Below are 19417 nucleotides of genomic sequence, written 5' to 3' on the forward strand. Positions count from 1 at the left end.
ACACGCCGCTATGCTGTGTGTGGCGGGCGGGAGCACGTGTGCATAGGCCGCTCCACGGCTCTATGCAGCACGCTCTCTGCTTCCGCCATCCGCCCGCAGCAGCCGAGGAGTTCCGTTGTCCGGGGTCTACAGGACAGGCCGCTCACACGGCCCTTTGCAAAACTTCCACAGGCCCAGACCCGGTGCTGTACACGGAGGTCGTGGGAGTGGGGGGAGACTTTAACAGTATTTGGCAGTGTCAAGCTTTTAGGAAAGACTTGGTGCTTAGTATGTTTAATGTTCTCCTGTCTGTTCCAGGTTTCCTATTTTACATCTCGGCTAAGAGTGGTACTAGGGGAATTTTGGGGTCAGTTTTCGTATTGCTGGCAGGCACTGCACTTGCCTAGATATATACCAGGAACTTTGGTGTTATTACTGAGTCGTGCAGTCTGTCTGTGGGGAGTTTGTATTGTCTGTCTTCATAATGAGTAAGACACCAGCAAAATCTAAGAAACATTTGTCATGTCATGTCTGTAAGAGTGTGTTGCCTGATGGATCCACCACATGTACAGCATGTGTTGTTAATACAGCCATAAATACGATTTCCATTCCAGAAGTAAAGCCAGCATCTCAGGACCCTCCATGGGCTTTACTTGCAGATGTATTAGTTGGTTTACAATCAGAGCTGGCCGCCTCTCGTGAAGAAAGAGAGGCGGCAAGATCTGAGTTTAAGATGAGACCATTTGAGTTACCTGGGGAGTCTCAAACTGGTCATAAGTCCACCTTGAGTGGAAAAGATAAGTTTCCTTTTCCTACTAATTTTCCTGTCTCTGGGATACTAGATCTCACTGAACAGGAGTATGAGGAGGGCGAAATAGAACAACAGTCAGAAGGTGACGACTTTGACAGCCCAGGTATTGACAATCTCATCAGAGCAGTTCGTCAGTCGCTGGAGTTTACGGAAACTGAGGAGCCACTGACGAATGATGAAGTAGTCTTTACTAAACGACAGAGATCTCCGATGTGTTTCCCTATCTCGGAATCTCTTAATAAAATGTTACTGGAGTCACGGAAAAATCCGGACAAACGGTTTTCTATTCCTCGTAGATTTAAATCGAGTTACCCGTTTCCAGAGGCCATGACAGCTACATGGGAGAACCCACCATTGGTGGATTCATCCGTATCTAAACTTACGAGGAAGTTAACCATACCAGTACCAACTGCTACTACGCTTAAAGACCCTGCAGATCGTAAAATAGAGGCTATGCTAAGGTCCATGTATACAGCAGCTGGAGTGCTGCTGAGACCTGGGTTGGTTGGCATTTGGGTTACTAAAGCTTTAATGGTATGGATAAAAGAGCTCAAATCGGCTCTGCAAGAGGATCATCTTATACTTCTCGCGGATCAAATCTGGGAAGCTGCTGAATATCTATGTACAGCTTCTACTGACGTCTGTCAGCTTACTTCTCGCCTGTCCTCATCGCTAGTCACAGTACGACGAGCACTTTGGCTGCGTTCGTGGCAGGCGGAGACGGAGGTTAAAAAAGGTATAGAGGCATTGCCTTATGATGGCGAGAAACTTTTTGGTCCTGAATTGGACAAATGGATTTCTGAGGCTACTGGAGGGAAGTCTGTTTTTCTTCCATCGCCTACAACTATACCTAAACGGAAATATTCTGGTCCGGCGTTCAAATCCTTTAGAACTCAGCCCTTTCGTGGGCAGGGAGGAGCAGTCACGCCGGGCAGAAGAGGTCGGGGACGTAGTGCCCGACAATCCAATGCACGTCGTCAAGACACCAAGACCACTAACAAACCAGTGGCATGACGGGCTCCCAGCCCATCTCGGATCTCCAATTGTGGGAGCACGCCTTCAGAGCTTTCAGGGGGCGTGGCTGCAGACGTCCACAGATGGGTGGATCCGCAAGTTAGTATTAGAGGGTTACAAAATAGAGTTCGATTATCTTCCGACAGGAAGATTTTTCACGACAGGACTGCCTGTGTCGGACGACAAGAAAGCAGTTCTGCAGGTTGCCATTCAGTCTCTGCTGAATGCTGCAGTGATAATTCCGGTCCCTGTGCAGGAACAGGGGCAGGGTTATTATTCCAGTCTGTTTCTGGTACCAAAACCAGATGGCTCAGTCAGGCCAATATTGAACCTAAAAGGTCTCAATCATTACGTCACTTACCACAGATTCAAGATGGAATCTCTCAGGTCAGTAATTGCAGGGTTAGAGCCACAGGAATTCATGATTGCACTAGATCTCAAGGATGCGTATTTGCACATTCCGATCTGGCCACCTCACCAGAGTTTCTTAAGGTTTGCGATAAGGCGAGACCATTACCAATTTCAGGCTCTACCGTTTGGCCTCTCATCAGCGCCTCGGGTATTCACCAAGGTAATGTCCGTGATGACAGCTCATCTCAGGTCCCTAGGGGTAATAATTGTTCCGTATTTAGACGATCTACTCATAAAGGCTCCGTCTCAACAATTGCTTCTCCAACATGCCTTACTAACGTACAATGTACTAGTTCAGCACGGTTGGATAGTCAGTTTAAAGAAATCACATCTAATTCCGTGTCAACGACTTCAATTCCTAGGGATGATTCTCGATACAGTAAAACAAAGGGTTTTCCTGCCACAACAGAAAGTACAGGGCATTCGTCATCTGGTGCAATTAGTGCTCAAGCCACGCACAGTCTCAGTACATTTGTGCATTCGCCTTTTAGGCACAATGGTGGCGGCTTTCGAAGCACTTCAGTTCGGAAGATTTCACTCACGTCCGTTTCAACTGGAGGTGTTAGCACAGTGGTCGGGATCACATCTGCAGCTGCACCACAGGGTGAGGTTGTCACCACAAGTCAGGGTGTCTCTTCTCTGGTGGTTAAAAATACACAATCTATCTGCAGGGAGACGATTCGGCGTCGCGAATTGGATAATTCTGACAACAGACGCAAGTCTCAGAGGTTGGGGAGCTGTAGTTCAGAGTTATCGGCTCCAGGGCCTCTGGGCGGATCACGAAAGATCGCTATCCATAAATGTTCTGGAACTCAGGGCGATTTACAATGCTCTAAGACAAGCGGTGTACATGTTTCGTTTTCAGACTGTTCAGGTGCAGTCAGACAACGCGACGGCAGTCGCATACATAAACAAACAAGGAGGAACGAGAAGCCGCATGGCTATGCGGGAAGTAGCTCGGATCCTCAGATGGGCCGAATATCACCAGGTGATATTATCGGCAGTGTTCATTCCTGGAGTGGACAACTGGGAGGCAGATTTTCTCAGTCGTCGGGATTTTCATCCAGGAGAGTGGGCATTAAATCCAGAAGTATTTCAGATGTTGATCCAGAAGTGGGGTTACCCTCAGGTGGATCTAATGGCATCCCGCCACAATCATCAGGTGTCAAGATATGTGTCCAGAACAAGAGATCCAGGGGCAGTGGCGGTGGATGCTCTCACAGCCACGTGGCCATACAGCCTTGTGTATCTGTTTCCACCGTTTCCGCTGCTCCCGTTGGTGCTAAAACGGATCAAGAGAGGGTTCGTCACAGTCATTCTAATAGCGCCTCATTGGCCTCGGAGGGCTTGGTTCTCGGATCTCCTCGGGTTACTCGCAGACGATCCGTGGCCACTCCCACTACGTCCGGACCTGTTACAACAGGGTCCGTTCCTTTACCCCGATTTAGCGCGGCTGCGTTTGACGGGGTGGCTGTTGAAAAGGCCATCTTAAGGAAAGAGGGCATTCCTGAGTCTGTTATACCAACCATGGTACGAGCTAGGAAGCCGGTTACGGCAGCTCATTATTATAGAATTTGGCGTACTTATATAGGTTGGTGTGAAGCTCGGAAATTTCCGACATCGTCTTTTAAATTATCCCGTCTTTTGTTATTTTTACAAATGGGGTTAGATGGAGGACTACGTCTTTCCACACTAAAGGTGCAGGTATCTGCGTTGTCAATTTATTTTCAAAAGAAATTGGCCTCGTTGCAGTCAATACATACGTTTCTACAGGGTGTAAAGAGGATACAGCCTCCTTTCATTCCACCTACAGCACCATGGGACTTGAATCTGGTTTTAGATTTCTTACAGTCCGATTACTTTGAACCCTTACAACAAGTGGATATTAAATTTCTCACTTGGAAAACGATTTTTCTTTTAGCCTTAGCTTCGGCTAAGCGTGTTTCAGATTTGGGTGCCTTGTCATGCAAGTCACCGTATTTAATTTTTCATGATGACAGAGCGGAACTTCGGACGAATCCCGTTTTTCTACCAAAGGTAGTGTCGTCTTTTCACATCAATCAACCAATAGTAGTTCCTGTGTTAACAGGAGATTCTGGAACGTTGGATGTGGTTCGCGCATTGCGCATCTATGTTTCCCGAACGTCTACTGTGCGTAAGACAGATACGTTGTTTGTTCTCTATGACGCAGCTAAGAGGGGTTGGCCAGCCTCTAAGCAGACCTTATCCAGATGGATCAAACTGACTATACGTCAGGCTTACCTTTATGCTAAGTTACAGCCACCTACTTCAGTAACAGCTCATTCCACACGTTCTGTGGGGACGTCATGGGCAGCGAGTCGTGGGGCTTCTACGACACAGCTTTGCCGTGCGGCTACTTGGTCGTCAGTGCACACGTTTGTGCGCTTTTACAAGTTTGATACGTTCGCGGCATCAGCATCTAGCTTTGGCCGTTTAGTGTTACAAGTGCCAAACAGCTCTCCCGCCACGGAGGAGACTTTGGTACATCCCAAGAGTACTCCAGTGACCCCTAGTGGATGAAAAAGAAAATAGGATTTTGGTACTTACCAGGTAAATCCTTTTCTTTGAATCCATAGGGGGCACTGGACGCCCACCCAGAGCAGTTTACCTGTTTTAGGAGTCCAGTGGTTCTTATGGTAACACACTTTCACGACTGGTTTAAATTTAACAAGGGTTAATCAGTTATGGTGTCAACTGTTTAGTTGTCTGTTACGTTGTGTCAACTTTATTGTTGTCTGTGAGACTATATGTAATTCTCCTTTTGTCAATCTCTCTATCGATCCTGTTCGGCTCAGTAAAAAACACTGAAGTGCTGCAGGATATGGAGGGGAGGAGTAGTCTCAAAATTAATTTATTCAGTGCCTTCTTCCGGTGGAAGCCGTCCATATCCCAAGAGTACTCCAGTGCCCCCTATGGATTCAAAGAAAAGGATTTACCTGGTAAGTACCAAAATCCTATTTTTTTTTTTATTTTTTTTTCAGGATTGCTTACCTCAATACGGAAATCAACAATCCGGCAAAAAGATGGGCGTTTCCATGGTGACTGCCGACATCGGCTTAGTTAGTATGATACGGCAGGGGATCCTTGCCTTACAGCTGCTACCTGCCAACTCCAGTGCGGGTGAGTGACCCAGCCATTTGGGACAAGTTTTTGTCAGGTAATTGCCTTTGGAGGCTACAGATGTGTCCTCCTACAACTTTGCTGCAGCCCCTCTTGACCCGCCAGGTTGCGTGAGACTCTACTGGCCGCAGACGCTTTTTAAAATATTTTTTTGGGTGAAACTGCTTCTTATATGCAAGGCAGTGTAAATAGAATGCTCCAGGAGACTGTGCTGATTAATTTGATATGCGACACTTGTGTATCTGTGTGCGACTGAGTCTTTGTATACAAAGGGGTGTATTCAATAAGAGTCGGATCTATTCAGACATGCATTTGTCGGTATGGATCCGACAACCCCTATTCAATGAACGACCAAATCCGACTGTCGGATTTAGCCGTTCCTGGTGTCCTGTCCTGCTGCCGCGGTCAGCGGCTGCCGGGTGCGCTGTCAGCGGCAGCAGGAGGAGCTGACAGCGGCGTGGGGGGTGATGTGTGCGGCGGCGGGGGGAGCTAGCAGCGTTGGCGGGTGTTAATTTGTGCGGCGGCGGGGCGAGCTGGCGGCGGAGGGGGTTAATGTGTGCGGCGGCGGGGGGAGTTGTCTGCGGCAGAGGGGCCGGAGCATGGCCAGAGGGGACGCCCTGCTCAATCCAACTTTTTTTAAAGTCGTATTGAGCTTGTCGGAAAGGGGGCCAAGACCTGTCGGATTTGTCCCCGTTTCCAACAGCAGCAGGCGGATCGGCGGGTATTCCGACGATCCACCTGCTTTACGTCAGCATTCCGACAAGACGGAAATAATGTGCCTGTATTGAATAGGTTGGAACCACTTCCAACCTATTCCAGTCGGAAACTGACGTCTTTCCGACAAGATGCCAGTTTCCGACTCTTATTGAATACACCCCAAAGTGCTACAATGTAGCAGCCGCAGCTTTTTTCTATGCCAAGTTCCTTTGTGCTTCATATACAGACTCAGGCGCACTCATATACACAAGCATTACATAGCAAATTAATCTGTAGAGTCCCCTGGCGCCTCCTAGACACTTTGCGTTGAAACTTAGACGCATTTTCGGCAAAAAAATGTGCCCGACCCTAGTGGAGCTGAACAGGACCTGTCAAATGATGCAAGGCTGGCATCTGACGCTGTGTGGTGTATTGAAGCTAGATGTATATAGGACACATCTGTATATTACTGAATGCTAAGTGTATACAGTCATTCCTCATCATCGAAGCTTATTTATAATGCGCACAGTGTAATACAGAGATGACATGCAAGGGTACAGAGTACATGGGTGTAATTTGCGTTTTGTACCCCACAGGAATTATTGTGATCACAGACGGGGTCACCAGCGTCCCAGACGTGGCGGTCTGCGAGACTTTGCTGAACCAGCTGCGCAGTGGAACCATAGCCTGCTCTTTTGTCCAGGTACAGACATCGGCTGCTGTTACGCATTCCGGGGGAACTCTAGCGCCACCTTTATGTCACCCCTTCTCATTACAGGTTGGTGGTGTATACTCCTATGACTGCAGCTTCGGTTACATCCCTAACGTAGAGTTGATGAAGTTCATTGCCATGGCAACCTTGGGATCCTACCTCTCTTCCTGTCCTGAAGTAGAGACTGGACAGGCGGACATGAATGTTTATCACAAAGCGTTCCTGCCGTATTCCTTCCTGCGCACGGGGGAGGCGCTGAATCCTGAGTATTACTGCGGTGAGAGCTGAGTAGAGCCTGATGTTGTCAGTAATAATATTTATTAGGCCGACAGTGTACGCGCTATGTGAGCTCATGGGTGGTCATTCCGAGTTGATTGCTCGCTAGTAGTTTTTAGCAGCCGTGCAAACGCTATGCCGCCTCCCACTGGGAGTGTATTTTAGCTTAGCAGAAGTGCGAACGAAAGGATCGCAGAGCTGCTACAACGTTTTTTTTTTGTGCTGTTTTAGAGTAGCTCAAAACCTACTCAGCACTTGCGATCACTTCAGACTGTTCAGTTCCTGTTTTGATGTCACAAACACACCCTGCGTTCGCCCAGCCACGCCTGCATTTTTCCTGGCACGCCTGCGTTTTTTCGACCACATTCTAAAAACGGTCAGTTGACATCCAGAAACGCCCACTTCCTGTCAATCACTCTGCGGTCAGCAGTGCGACTGAAAAGCTTCGCTAGACCCTGTGTGAAACTACATTGTTCGTTGTAATAGTATGACGCGTGTGTGCATTGCTACGCATGCGCAGAAGTGCCTTTTTTTGCCTCATCGCTGCACAGCGAACGAATGCAGCTAGCGATCAACTCTGAATGACCCCCATTGTCCGAGTCCGTCTGTTACATAATCATTTCTCATACGTCCTAGAGGATGCTGGGGGTCACTTCAAGAACCATGGGGTATAGACGGGATCCGCCGGAGACATGGGCACTTTAAGACTTTCAAAGGGTGTGACCTGGCTCCTCCCTCTATGCCCATCCTCCAGACTCCAGTTTAGAATTGTGCCCAGTGAGACTGGATGCACTCTGAGAAGCTCTACTGAGTTTCTCTGAAAAAGACTTATGTTAGGTTTTTTATTTTCAGGGAGAACTGCTGGCAACAGTCTCCCTGCTTCGTGGGACTGAGGGGGCAGAAGTAGGAACCAACTTCCTAAAGCGTTTCATGGCTCTGCTTCTGGCTGACAGGACACCATTAGCTCCTGAGGGTCTGATCGCTAGGTACGCCTAGATGCTCGTCCCCAGAGCCGGCGTCACCCCCCTTGCAGAGCCAGAAGTCAGAAGACAGGTGAGTAGAAGAAGCAAAGAAGACTTCAGTGATGGCTTCTGAGGTACCGCACAGCGATCGTACGCCTCGCGCCATGCTCCCACACACAGCGGCACTACAGGGTGCAGGCAGCATATAAATCCTCATTCTGACACTGGCATGAGGGAACATTTGTGCCAAGGCACTGTCCTAACCCCCACCAGTATAAATATTTGTGGAAAATTGCGGGAAGGAAGCGCGCCATTACGGGGGCGGAGCTTCTTCCTCACAGCTCACACACACACTGCTGACAACTGCAGGGCGCAGGGGGGGGGGCGCCCTGGGCAGCATAAATCTTGGTTTATGGCAAAAGGCACATTGTCCTACCCCCGCCAGTATAATTCTTTATTTATTTAAGAACGAGTGAAGCGCGCCATTACGGGGGCGGGGCTTCTTCCTCACTAAGCCAGCACACTAATCAGTGCCATTTTCTCCTCACTAGAGAAACGCTGGTCCTCCCTTCACTACTGATATGTATCAGGGTGTAAAAATGGGGGGGGGGGGGGGGGGGGGGGGAGAGGTATATGGTGCTTGTTTTATAATAATAAAAGCACTGCAGGTCTGTTTTTCAATGATATGTTTCACAGATGTGTGTGCTTGGCGCTGGAGTGTGAGCTGTTTTTTTCCTCTCTGTGTCCATCTGACAGAGGTCTGTTCCCTGTAAGTCCCAATGTGTCTGTGAGTGTGTGTGGTACACGTGTGTGACATGTCTGAGGCAGGGAGTTCCTCCCTGGAGGAAGCCATTGTAGGGACACAGAGTTGTAAGGTGGTGGCGATACCGACACACCAAGAGCCTGCGTGGGTGAATGAAATACGTTGTAGTATGCATCATGTCAATAGGAGATTAGATAAGGCTGTATCTAATACTGCATGCTGGATATGTGGAATTCTGTTCTTCCATCTGCAGGCGACCCTCCCTGGGTCACATGAAGTCCATTTACAAATGTTATGACTATTGATACCGACACGGACTCTAAGTCCTGTGTCGATGATAGGGACTCCAGGGAAATAGATCTAATAAGAGTCCCTCCCACGAGCTGAATATATTCTTGCCCGGCAGTCACCCCCTGTGTTAGATTAGTGCACTGTCCAGGGTGACAAAGAAAGTCATTCTCCCTGCATCGGGCACGGCGTTACTAAAAGAGCCGACAGACCGAAAGGTGAAAACTACATTAAAATCCATTTATGTTGCAAATGGTACACTACTCAGACCCACTATTGTTTGCGCGTGGGTGAGTCGCGCTATTGAAAAATGGTCAGAAAGTGTGTCATCAGAAATTGACACGATTGATTAAGATGAGATACTTCTTAAGTTAGGGAATATCAAAGACTCTACCGCATACATGCTAGAGGCGATGAAAGATATTGGACTCTTGAGTTCACAAGCCACTACCAGGGCAGTATCGGCTCGACAGGCGTTGTGGATTCGCCAGTGGAACGCGGATGCAGATTCCAAAAGAAATATGGAGGCTCTCCCATATAAAGGTGAGGCCTTATTTGGCGATGGACTAGATGCGTTAGTCTCGGCGGCTACCGCAGGTAAGTCGACATTCTTGCCCTCTGCGCCTGCACCGGCAAAAAAGACATATCACTCTCACATTCAGTCCTTTCGGCTCAATAAATACAAAAAAGCGAGACGTTTCCCTTTCTTTGCAGGTAGGGGAAGGGGAAAGTGGCTTCAGGTTCCCAGGAGCAGAAGTCTACCCCTACTTCTGCCTAATCTACAGCATAACGCTGGGGCTTCCTTGCGGGAGGCCGCTCGGGTGGGGGCACGTCTCAAACTGTTCAGCCAAGGTTGGATTCTGTCTGGCCTGGATCCCTGGGTGTTACAGATAGTGTCCCAGAGAAACAAGCTGGAGTTTCAAGACGTTCCCCTATGCCGATTTTTCAAATCGACCTTGCCAGCTTCTCTTCCAGAAAGAGAAGCAGTAACAGCGGCAATCCAAAATTTTTGTCAGGATCAGGTCATAGTCCTAGTACCTTTGTTTCAACAGGGGGAGGGGTTTTATTCAAGCCTTTTTGTAGTTCCGAAGCCGGACGGCTCGGTCAGACCGATCCTAAACCTAAAGAATCTGAATCTCTACTTGAAACGATTCAAGTTCAAAATGGAATCGCTGAGGGCAGTGATTTCCAGTCTGGAGGAGGGGGACTACATGGTGTCTATAGACGTGAAGGATGCTTACCTGCATGTTCCCATTTATCCTTCTCACCAGACTTGTCTGAGATTCGCGGTTCAGGATTGCCATTACCAATTGCAGACGTTACCTTTCGGTCTCTTCACGGCGCCAAGAGTTTTCACCACGGTGATGGCGGAGATGATGGTCCTCCTGCGTCAAGAAGGAGTCAATATAATTCCTTATCTAGACGATCTCCTGGTAAAGACGAGATCCAGGGAGCGGTTGGTACAAAACATCGCACTCTCCCTGTCCATACTCCAACAACACGGTTGGATCATAAATTTTCGGGATGATTCTGGACAGGGAAGTTCAGGAAAAGGCTCTGGCAATCCAGAAAATGGTAAAACTAGTTTTGAAACCATCAAGAGTGTTGATCCATCAGTGCAAATATGGTGACGGCCTACGAGGCCGTACAGTTTGGCAGGTTCCATGCCAGGGTATTCCAGTGGGACCTGTTGGAAGAGTGGATCCCACCTGCACATGCACCGGAAGATAGTCCTGTCGTCAAAAGCCAGGATTTCACTCCTGCGGTGGCTCCACAGCTCGCACCTACTAGAGGGACGCCGGTTCGGGATTTAGGACTGGGTCCTGGTAACCACGGATGCAAGGGGAGCTGTCACTCAAGGGGAAAAGCTTCCAAGAAAAATGCTAAAGTCAGGAAGCCTGCCTTTACATGAGCATGCTGGAATTGAGAGCCATTTACAACGGCCTTCAGCGTGCGGTACATCTTCTTCAAGATCACCCCGTGCAGATCCAGTTGGACAATGTAACAGCAAGGCGGAACGAAAAGCAGAGCGGAAATGGCAGAGGTGACGAAGATCCTCCTCTGGGCAGAAAAACATGTAAGGGCTCTGTCGGCAATTTTCATTCCGGGAGTGGACAACTGGGAAGCAGACTTCCTCAGCAGGCACGAACTCCATCCGGGAGAGTGGGACCTCCACCAAGAAGTCTTCGCAGAGGTGACAAGTCTTTCGGGAGTTCCTCAAGTAGACATGATGACTTCTCGTCTCAACGAGAAGCTTCAGAAATATTGTTCCAGACCCTCAGGCTATAGCAGTAGATGCTCTGGTGACCCAGTGGCTATTCCGGTCTGTGTATGTATTCCGTCCACTTCCACTGATCCCAAAAGTTCTCGGGATCATAAGAGGAACAAGGGTTCGGGCTATTTTCATTGCCCCAGACTGGCCGAGGAGAGCTTGGTGCCCAGATCTTCAGGAGTTGCTCATTAAAAGATCCTGGGCCTCTTCCTCTTTGCGAGGACTTACTACGGTAGATGCCATGCGTGTACCTAGACTTATCGCGGCTACGTTTGACGGCATAACTGTTGAGCGCCGGATCCTAGCCCGAAAGGGTATTCCACACGCTTATTCAGGCCAGGAAAGGAGTAACGTCTAAACATTACCACCGTTTTGGAGAAAATATGTGTCTTAGTGTGAATCCAAGAAATTTTCAACGGAAGAGTTTTAGTTAAGGCGTTTTCTCCATTTCCTACAGGCTGGAGGGAATGCAGACTGAAGTTGGACTCCATTAAGGTCCAGATTTCAGCATTGGCAATTTTCTTTCTGAAACTATTAGCTTCCCTTCCGGAAGTTCAGTCTTGCGTGGAAGGCGTGTTGCGCGTCCAACCTTCCTTTGTGCCTCCAGTGGCACCATGGGATCGTAATGTGGTGTTGCAGTTCCTTCAATCACGTGGGTTTGAACCTTTAAGAAGGTGAAGTTGCTTTTTTCACTTGCAAAGTGGCCATCCTGTTGGCCTTGACATCTGCAAGGCGGGTGTCTGAGTTAGCGGCCTTGTCTCACAAGAGCCCTTATTTGATCTTCCATGAAGATAGAACTGAATTGAGGACACGTCAGCGGTTTCTACCGAAGGTGGTTTCCTCTTTCTACAGGAACCGACCTATTGTGGCGCCTGTGGCTACTGACACCTTCGCTGAGTCTAAGTCTCTGGATGAGGTTGGAGCTTTGAAGATTATGTCTCCTGAACGACTCAGATTAGGAAAACAGTGACTCTGTTTGTCCTGTATGCTCCCAGCAAGGTTGGGTGTCCTGCTTCCAAGCAGTCCATTGCGCGCTGGATCTGTGGTGAGATTCAGCATGCTCATTTTACGGCTGGATTGCCGTTACCGAAATCGGTGAAGGCCCGTTTTACTAGAAAGGTGGGCTCGTCCTGGGCGGCTGCCCGGGGGATCTCGGCATTACAACTTGGCCAAGCAGATGTTTGGTCGGGTTCAAACACCTTTGCAATGTTTTACAAGTTTGATACCCTGGCCGATGAGGACCTCATGTTTGTTCAATCGGTGCTGCAGAGTCATCCTCCCGCCCGTTGAAGAGCTTTGGTATAACCCCATGGTTTTTGAAGTGACCCCAGCATCCTCTAGGACGTATGAGAAAATAGGATTTTAATACCTACCGGTAAATCCTTTTCTCTGACGTCCTAAGTGGATGCTGGGACTCCGTAAGGACCATGTGGGGAATAGCGGCTCCGCAGGAGACTGGGCACAACTAAAGAAAGCTTTAGGACTACCTGGTGTGCACTGGCTCCTCCCACTATGACCCTCCTCCAGACCTCAGTTAGAATCTTGTGCCCGGCTGAGCTGGATGCACACTAGGGGCTCTCCTGAGCTCCTAGAAAGAAAGTATATTTTAGTTTTTTTATTTTACAGTGAGATCTGCTGGCAACAGACTCACTGCAGCGAGGGACTAAGGGGAGAAGAAGCAAACCTACCTAACTGGTGGTAGCTTGGGCTTCTTAGGCTACTGGACACCATTAGCTCCAGAGGGATCGACCACAGGACCCGACCTCGATGTTCGGTCCCGGAGCCGCGCCGCCGGCCCCCTTACAGAGCCAGAAGCAAGAAGTGTTCCGGAAAATCGGCAGCAGAAGACTTCTATCTTCAACAAGGTAGCGCACAGCACTGCAGCTGTGCGCCATTGCTCCTCATGCACACCTCACACTCCGGTCACTGATGGGTGCAGGGCGCTGGGGGGGGGGCGCCCTGAGGGCAATATAATACACCTTGGCTGGCAAATCATCACAATATATAGTCCCAGGGGTATATATGTGATAAATTACCCCTGCCAGAATCCATGAAAAAAGCGGGAGAAAAGTCCGCCGAAAAAGGGGCGGGGCTATCTCCCTCAGCACACTGGCGCCATTTTTTCTTCACAGTGCAGCTGGAAGACAGCTCCCCAGGCTCTCCCCTGTAGTTTTCAGGCTCAAAGGGTTAAAAAGAGAGGGGGGGCACTAAATTTAGGCGCAATATGTGTATACAAGCAGCTATTGGGGGAAAAATCACTCCGTTATAGTGTTAATCCCTGCATTATATAGCGCTCTGGTGTGTGCTGGCATACTCTCTCTCTGTCTCCCCAAAGGACTTTGTGGGGTCCTGTCCTCAGTCAGAGCATTCCCTGTGTGTGTGCGGTGTGTCGGTACGGCTGTGTCGACATGTTGGATGAGGAAGGTTACGTGGAGGCGGAGCAGAGGCCGATAAATGGGATGTCGCCCCCTGTGGGGCCGACACCAGAGTGGATGGATAGGTGGAAGGTATTAACCGACAATGTCAACTCCTTACATAAAAGGCTGGATGACGTGACAGCTGTGGGACAGCCGGCTTCTCAGCCCGCGCCTGCCCAGGCGTCTCAAAGGCCATCAGGGGCTCAAAATACGCACGTTACCTCAGATGGCAGACACAGATGTCGGCACGGAGTCTGACTCCAGTGTCGACGAGGTTGAGACATATACACAATCCACTAGGAACATCCGTTGCATGATCTCGGCAATGAAAAATGTGTTACACATTTCTGACATGAACCCAAGTACCACATAAAAGGGGTTTTATGTTTGGGGAGAAAAAGCAGCCAGTGTTTTGTTCCCCCATCAGATGAGTGAATGAAGTGTGTAAAGAGCGTGGGTTCCCCCGATAAGAAAATGGTAATTTCTAAAAAGTTACTGCTGGCGTACCCTTTCCCGCCAGAGGATAGGTCACGTTGGGAGATATCCCCTAGGGTGGATAAGGCGCTCACACGTTTGTCAAAAAAGGTGGCACTGCCGTCTGGGGATACGGCCACTTTGAAGGAGCCTGCTGATAAAAAGCAGGAGGCTATCCTGAAGTCTGTATATACACACTCAGGTACTATACTGAGATCTGCATTTGCCTCAGCATAAATAGTGCTGCTGCAGCGTGGTCTGATACCCTGTCAGATAATATTAATACCCTAGACAGGGATAATATTTTGCTAACATAGGGCATATTAAAGACGTTGTCTTATATATGAAGGATGCACAGAGGGATATTTGCCGGCTGGCATCCAGAATTAATGCAATGTCCATTCTGCCAGGAGGGTATTAGAGACCCGGCAGTGGACAGGTGATGCTGCCTTTAAAAGGCACATGGAGATTCTGCCTTATAAGGGTGAGGAATTGTTTGGGGATGGTCTCTGGGACCTCGTATCCACAGCAACAGCTGGGAAGAAATTTTTTTACCTCAGGTTTCCTCACAGCCTAAGAAAGCACCGTACAGTCCTTTCGGCTTCAGAAAAGCAAGCGGGTCAAAGGCGCTTCCTTTCTGCACAGAGACATGGGAAGAAGGGAAAAGCTGCACCAGACAGCCAGTTCCCAGGATCAGAAATCTTCCCCCGCTTCCTCTGAGTCCACCGCATGACGCTGGGGCTCCACAGGTGGAGACAGGTGCGGTGGGGGCGCGTCTCGGGAACTTCAGGGACCAGTGGGCTTGCCCACAGGTGGATCCCTAGGTTCTGCAAGTAGTATCACAGTGATACAGGCTGGAGTTCGAGGCGACTCCCCCTCGCCGTTACCTCACATCTGCCTTGCCTGCTGCCCTCGGAGAAAGGGAGGTAGTAGTGGCGGCAATTCACAAGCTGTACTTCCAGCAGGTGAAATCAAGGTACCCCTCCTTCAACAAGGCCGGGGTTACTATTCCAGAATGTTGTGGTACCGAAACCAGACGGTTCGGTGAGACCCATTCTAAAATTGAAATCCTTGAACACTTATATACGAAGGTTCAAGTTCAAAATGGAATCGCTCAGGGCGATTATTGCAAGCCTGGAGAATTTCATGGTATCACTGGACATCAAGGATGCTTACCTGCATGTCCCTATTTACCCTCTTCACCAGGAGTACCTCAAAATTGTGGTACAGGATTGTCATTACCAATTCCAGACGTTGCCGTTGGTCTGTCCCCGGCACCGAGGGTATTTACCAAGGTAATGGCCGAAAATAATTATCCCGTACTTGGATGATCTCCTTATAAAGGCGAGGTCCGGGGAGCAGTTGTTCGTCGGAGTAGCACTATCTCGGGAAGTGCTACAACAGCACGGCTGGATTCTGAATATTCCAAAGTCGCAGCTGGTTCCTACGACGCGTCTACTGTTCCTGGGTATGGTTCTGGACACAGAACAGGATAAAAAGGGTTTCTCCCGGAGGAGAAGTCCAAGGAGTTGTCGTCTCTAGACAGAGACCTCCTAATACAAATACAGGTGTCTGTGCATCAAGGCACGCGAGCCCTGGGAAAGATGGTAGCTTCTTACGAAGAAATTCCATTCGCCAGGTCCCATGCAAGGATCTTCCAGTGGGATCTGTTGGACAAGTGGTCCGGGTCGCATCTTCAGATGCATCGGCGGATAACCCTGTCTCCAAGGGCCAGGGTGTCGCTGTTGTGGTGGCTGCAGAGTGCTCATCTTCTAGGGGGCCGCAGATTCGGCATACAAGACTGGGTCCTGGTGACCACGGATGCCAGCCTTCGAGGCTGGGGGGCAGTCACACAGGGAAGAAACTTCCAAGGACTATGGAAAAGTCAGGAGACTTCCCTACACATAAATATTCTGGAACTAAGGGCCATTTACAATGCCCTAAGTCAGGCTAGACCCCTGCTTCAACACCGGCCGGTGCTAATCCAGTCAGACAACATCACGGCGGTCGCTCAGGTAAACCGACAGGGCGGCACAAGAAGCAGGATGGCGATGGCAGAAGCCACAAGGATTCTCCGATGGGCGGAAAATCATGTGTTAGCACTATCAGCAGTGTTCATTCCCGGAGTGGACAACTGGGAAGCAGACTTTCTCAGCAGACACGACCTCCACCCGGGAGAGTGGGGACTTCATCCAGAAGTCTTCCAAATGATTGTACACCGTTGGGAAAGGCCACAGGTGGACATGATGGCGTCCCGCCTCAACAAAAAGCTACAAAGATATTGCGCCAGGTCAATGGACCCTCAGGCGATAGCTGTGGACGCTCTGGTAACACCGTGGGTGTACCAGTCGGTGTATGTGTTCCCTTCTCTGCCTCTCTTACCCAGGGTAATGAGAATAATAATAAGAAGGAGAGGAGTAAGAACTATACTCATTGTTCCGGATTGGCCAAGAAGAGCTTGGTACCCAGAACTCCAAGAAATGATCTCAGAGGACCCATGGCCTCTGCCGCTCAGACAGGACCTGCTGCAGCAGGGGGCCTGTCTGTTCCAAGACGTACCGCGGCTGCGTTTGACGGCATGGCGGTTGTACGCCGGATCCTGAAGGAAAAGGGCATTCCGGAGGAAGTTATCCCTACGCTAATTAAAGCTAGGAAAGAAGTGAACGCAAACCATTATCACCGCATATGGCGGAAATATGTTGCGTGCTGTGAGGCCAGGAAGGCCCCAAAGGAGGAATTTCAGCTAGGTCGATTTCTGCACTTCCTACAGTCAGGGGTGACTATGGGCCTAAAATTGGGTTCCATTAAGGTCCAGATTTCGTCTCTATTGATTTTCTTCCAAAATAGAACTGACTTCACTGCCTGAAGTTCAGACTTTTGTTAAGGGAGTGCTGCATAGTCAGCCCCCGTTTGTGCCTCCAGTGGCACCGTGGGATCTCAACGTGGTTGTTGGATTTCCTGAAGTCGCATTGGGTTGAGCCACTTGAATCCGTGGAGCTCAAATACCTCACGTGGAAAGTGGTCATGTTGTTGGCCTTGGCGTCGGCCAGGCGTGTATCAGAATTGGCGGCTTTGTCATGCAAAAGCCCTTATCTGATTTTTTATATGGATAAGGCGGAATTGAGGACTCGTTCCCAATTCCTTCCTAAGGTGGTATCCGTTTTTCATGTGAACCAACCTATTGTGGTGCCTGCGGCTACTTGGGACTTGGAGGATTCCAAGTTACTGGACGTAGTCAGGGCCCTGAAAAGTATATGTTTCCAGGACGGCTGGAGTCAGGAAAACTGACTCGCTATTTATCCTGTATGCACCCAACAAGCTGGGTGCTCCTGCTTCTAAGCAGACTATTGCTCGCTGGATCTGTAGCACGATTCAACTTGCACATTCTGCGGCTGGACTGCCGCACCCTAAATCTGTAAAAGCCCATTCCACGAGGAAAGTGGGCTCTTCTTGGGCGGCTGCCCGAGGGGTCTCGGCTTTACAAATTTGCCGAGCTGTTACTTGGTCGGGTTCAAACATTTTTGCAAGAGTCTACAAGTTTGATACCCTGGCTGAGGAGGACCTAGAGTTTGCTCATTCGGTGCTGCAGAGTCATCCGCACTCTCCCGCCCGTTTGGGAGCTTTGGTATAATCCCCATGGTCCTTACGGAGTCCCAGCATCCACTTAGGACGTCAGAGAAAATAAGATTTTACTCACCGGTAAATCTATTTCTCGTAGTCCGTAGTGGATGCTGGGCGCCCATCCCAAGTGCGGATTGTCTGCAATACTTGTTTATAGTTATTGCCTAACTAAAGGGTTATTGTTGAGCCATCTGTTGAGAGGCTCAGTTATATTTCATACTGTTAACTGGGTATAGTATCACGAGTTATACGGTGTGATTGGTGTGGCTGGTATGAGTCTTACCCGGGATTCAAAATCCTTCCTTATTGTGTCAGCTCTTCCGGGCACAGTATCCTAACTGAGGTCTGGAGGAGGGTCATAGTGGGAGGAGCCAGTGCACACCAGGTAGTCCTAAAGCTTTCTTTAGTTGTGCCCAGTCTCCTGCGGAGCCGCTATTCCCCCCATGGTCCTTACGGAGTCCCAGCATCCACTACGGACTACGAGAAATAGATTTACCGGTGAGTAAAATCTTATTTTCTCTTAGTCCGTAGAGGATGATGGGCGCCCGTCCCAGTGCGTACTGTATCTGCAGTTATTATTTGTGGTTACACACAGGTTGTGTTACGGTTTTTGTCAGCATAATGCTGCAAATTTCTTTATGCCGTTGGCTTGTGTTCTGTTGAATGCCACGTTCTGCGGCATGTTTGCGGTGTGAGCTGGTAAGATGCTCACTGTGGTTTAACAATAAATCCTTTCCTCGAAATGTCCGTCTCCCTGGGCACAGTTCCTTAAACTGGAGTCTGGAGGAGGGGCATAGAGAGAGGAGCCAGGTCACACCCTTTGAAAGTCTTAAAGTGCCCATGTCTCCTGCGGATCCCGACTATACCCCATGGTTCTTGAAGTGACCCCAGCATCCTCTACGGACTAAGAGAAAAGAATTTACCGGTAGGTATTAAAATCCTATTTCTCTGACGTCCTAGTGGATGCTGGGACTCCGTAAGGACCATGGGGAATAGCGGCTCCGCAGGAGACAGGGCACAAAATAAAAGCTTAAGGATCAGGTGGTGTGCACTGGCTCCTCCCCCTATGACCCTCCTCCAAGCCCCAGTTAGATTTTTGTGCCCGGCCGAGAAGGGTGCAATCTAGGTGGCTCTCCTGAGCTGCTTAGAATAAAAGTTTAGTTTAGGTTTTTTTATTTTCAGTGAGTCCTGCTGGCAACAGGCTCACTGCATCGTGGGACTAAGGGGAGAAGAAGCGAACTCACCTGCGTGCAGAGTGGATTGGGCTTCTTAGGCTACTGGACATTAGCTCCAGAGGGACGATCACAGGTACAGCCTGGATGGGTCACCGGAGCCGCGCCGCCGTCCCCCTTACAGAGCCAGAAGAGACGAAGAGGTCCGGTGAAATCGGCGGCATTGCTCTCAGCACACTTCACACTCCGGTCACTGAGGGTGCAGGGCGCTGGGGGGGAGCGCCCTGAGACGCAATATAACAGTATATACCTTAGGTGGCAAAAAGAATACATCACATATAGCTCCTGGGCTATATGGATGTATTTTAACCCCTGCCATTTTTACACAAAAAAGCGGGAGATAAGGAC

At 49.4% G+C, this 19417-nt stretch overlaps 1 protein-coding gene across 7 annotated transcripts in view; it reads left to right on the forward strand.

Annotated features, from left to right (window-relative positions):
* The window catches only part of SZT2 (SZT2 subunit of KICSTOR complex), a 295338-nt gene that overhangs the window by 94466 nt on the left and 181455 nt on the right, over positions 1-19417 (forward strand). For all 7 annotated transcript variants that reach the window (XM_063939324.1, XM_063939327.1, XM_063939326.1 and 4 more), the window contains exons 6-8: positions 5218-5356; positions 6649-6755; positions 6831-7041. In XM_063939324.1, the coding sequence (XP_063795394.1) occupies positions 5218-5356; positions 6649-6755; positions 6831-7041 (457 nt within the window). The remainder of the gene's footprint in view (positions 1-5217; positions 5357-6648; positions 6756-6830; positions 7042-19417) is intronic.

The sequence above is a fragment of the Pseudophryne corroboree genome, chromosome 9 (genome assembly GCF_028390025.1).
Source record: "Pseudophryne corroboree isolate aPseCor3 chromosome 9, aPseCor3.hap2, whole genome shotgun sequence".
Taxonomy (NCBI): domain Eukaryota; kingdom Metazoa; phylum Chordata; class Amphibia; order Anura; family Myobatrachidae; genus Pseudophryne; species Pseudophryne corroboree.